The 1,552-nt window shown below is 51.7% G+C and overlaps 1 protein-coding gene across 1 annotated transcript in view; it reads right to left on the reverse strand.

The window, feature by feature from the left end:
* Positions 1-55: 55 nt before the first annotated feature.
* Positions 56-1,552, reverse strand: part of VTP21DRAFT_8283 (uncharacterized protein) — a gene marked incomplete at both ends in the record, with an annotated part of 4,240 nt that continues 2,743 nt past the window's right edge. Inside the window, 2 exons of the mRNA XM_069399116.1 lie at positions 56-118; positions 169-1,545. Of these exons, the coding sequence (XP_069254565.1) occupies positions 56-118; positions 169-1,545 (1,440 nt within the window). The remainder of the gene's footprint in view (positions 119-168; positions 1,546-1,552) is intronic.

Raw genomic sequence — 1,552 nt, forward strand, 5'->3', positions numbered from 1 at the left:
GTTAAAATACAGTCCAAGCAGATGTTCATCAATTACTGGACAAGTGCACAGACTCTCACTCATAGAACACGTGTGTTTGGTTTCCAGTCGTCTGGTCCCCTTCGCACGGGCTTCGGACCTGGAGAATAACGTTTCGTATATTCCCGTGAGCTTGACTGCTGGATTCACCTCGGGATCCCATTTGCCATTCTTCAGCAGTTCCACCCATGCATCGAAAGAGACAATGTCGAAAATCAGATCGAGCTTCTGAAGTGAGTTAAGAACTTCGTTCCACGCCGTGTGCTTTGGATTCACGAAATGACTGACGAGATAGTATGGTCCATGGGCAGAGTCTTGAAGAGGAGGTCGGTTGATGACCCCAATTTCCACAATGGAACGGGAGGCTACATCCACAGGAATCCAGTCGATCTCGGTGGATCCCAAGTCTGGCATGGCATGCATGATGCTAGACCCGCAGTAGAGCATCATAGACCACATCTCGGACATGTTCCATGCACCATTCTCCGAGTCTCCTGATACTTGTCCCACTCGAAGCAAGTTGACCGGGATGCTTAACTCACGGGCGGCGCGCTGTAGGATGATCTCCGCAGCATACTTGGATCGACCGTATCCCATTGGCACCGCGATCTCAGGCTTATCCTCGGGAAGAGGGAGCTCGGGGATGGTAGGGGTAGGAACACGGCCACTAGATGAGACGCTGGAGGTGAAAAGGATCCGTTTTGGAGTGGAGGACGCACAAGCAAGTGCAATGAGATGATAGACACTGGCCACGCTTTCCGACTCGAATGCCTCGACAGGAACATTGAAATCCATCTTCCAAGCGCAATGGATGATCGTCGTTACTTCCTCAGCCAATCGTGAATATACCTCTTGCGTCTGGCCCAGATATGCATCTCCCATGTTGTATTCGAGTGCCTCCACACGATCCGTATTGAGAATGGAAGCATCGAGTTGGCGCTTGGCAAAGGATTGATGCATTCGCTCCATCCCATCATCACCACGCAGCAGACAGTACACCTTGCGAACATTGTTGAGCCTCAGCAGATCGCGAACAAGGAAGTTTCCAAGCGAGCCAGACGCTCCAGTCACCAGGACGATCTCATCCCGAGCACCAGATGAGAGGCTGAAATGGTCGCTGGTGGAGGTAAACTTTGGCTGGATATGCGAGAAATCGCTGTATTTGGAGATCAAATCGCGAGTTGCTTGCAGCTGCTGGGCATCATAGTCGCTCGGATCATCGGACGCGTTGCGATTGGCTTTTGCACAAAGATGGTCTGCTAACTTGCCTACGCTATTGTAGGTGTACACGACGTTCTGAGCTAGCTCGAGGCTGGGGAACATCTGAGTGAGCTGGTTTCGGAATCGAATAGCCATGAGCGAGTCCATCCCAATGTCGAAGAACGATGTTGTTGCAAACTCTGGAGTATTCGTGACGGGATGGTTGGTGAGGCCGGCAATCAAACTCGTTAACTTGTGTCGAAGTGCCTGCTTATCTTGGAGAAGATGCTCAGCGGACGAGTTGCCATTCGCCACACCGTTGCGCCCCTTGTGG

This window comes from Calcarisporiella thermophila (genome assembly GCF_041956535.1).
Source record: "Calcarisporiella thermophila strain CBS 279.70 unplaced genomic scaffold VTP21scaffold_4, whole genome shotgun sequence".
NCBI classification, from domain to species: domain Eukaryota; kingdom Fungi; phylum Calcarisporiellomycota; class Calcarisporiellomycetes; order Calcarisporiellales; family Calcarisporiellaceae; genus Calcarisporiella; species Calcarisporiella thermophila.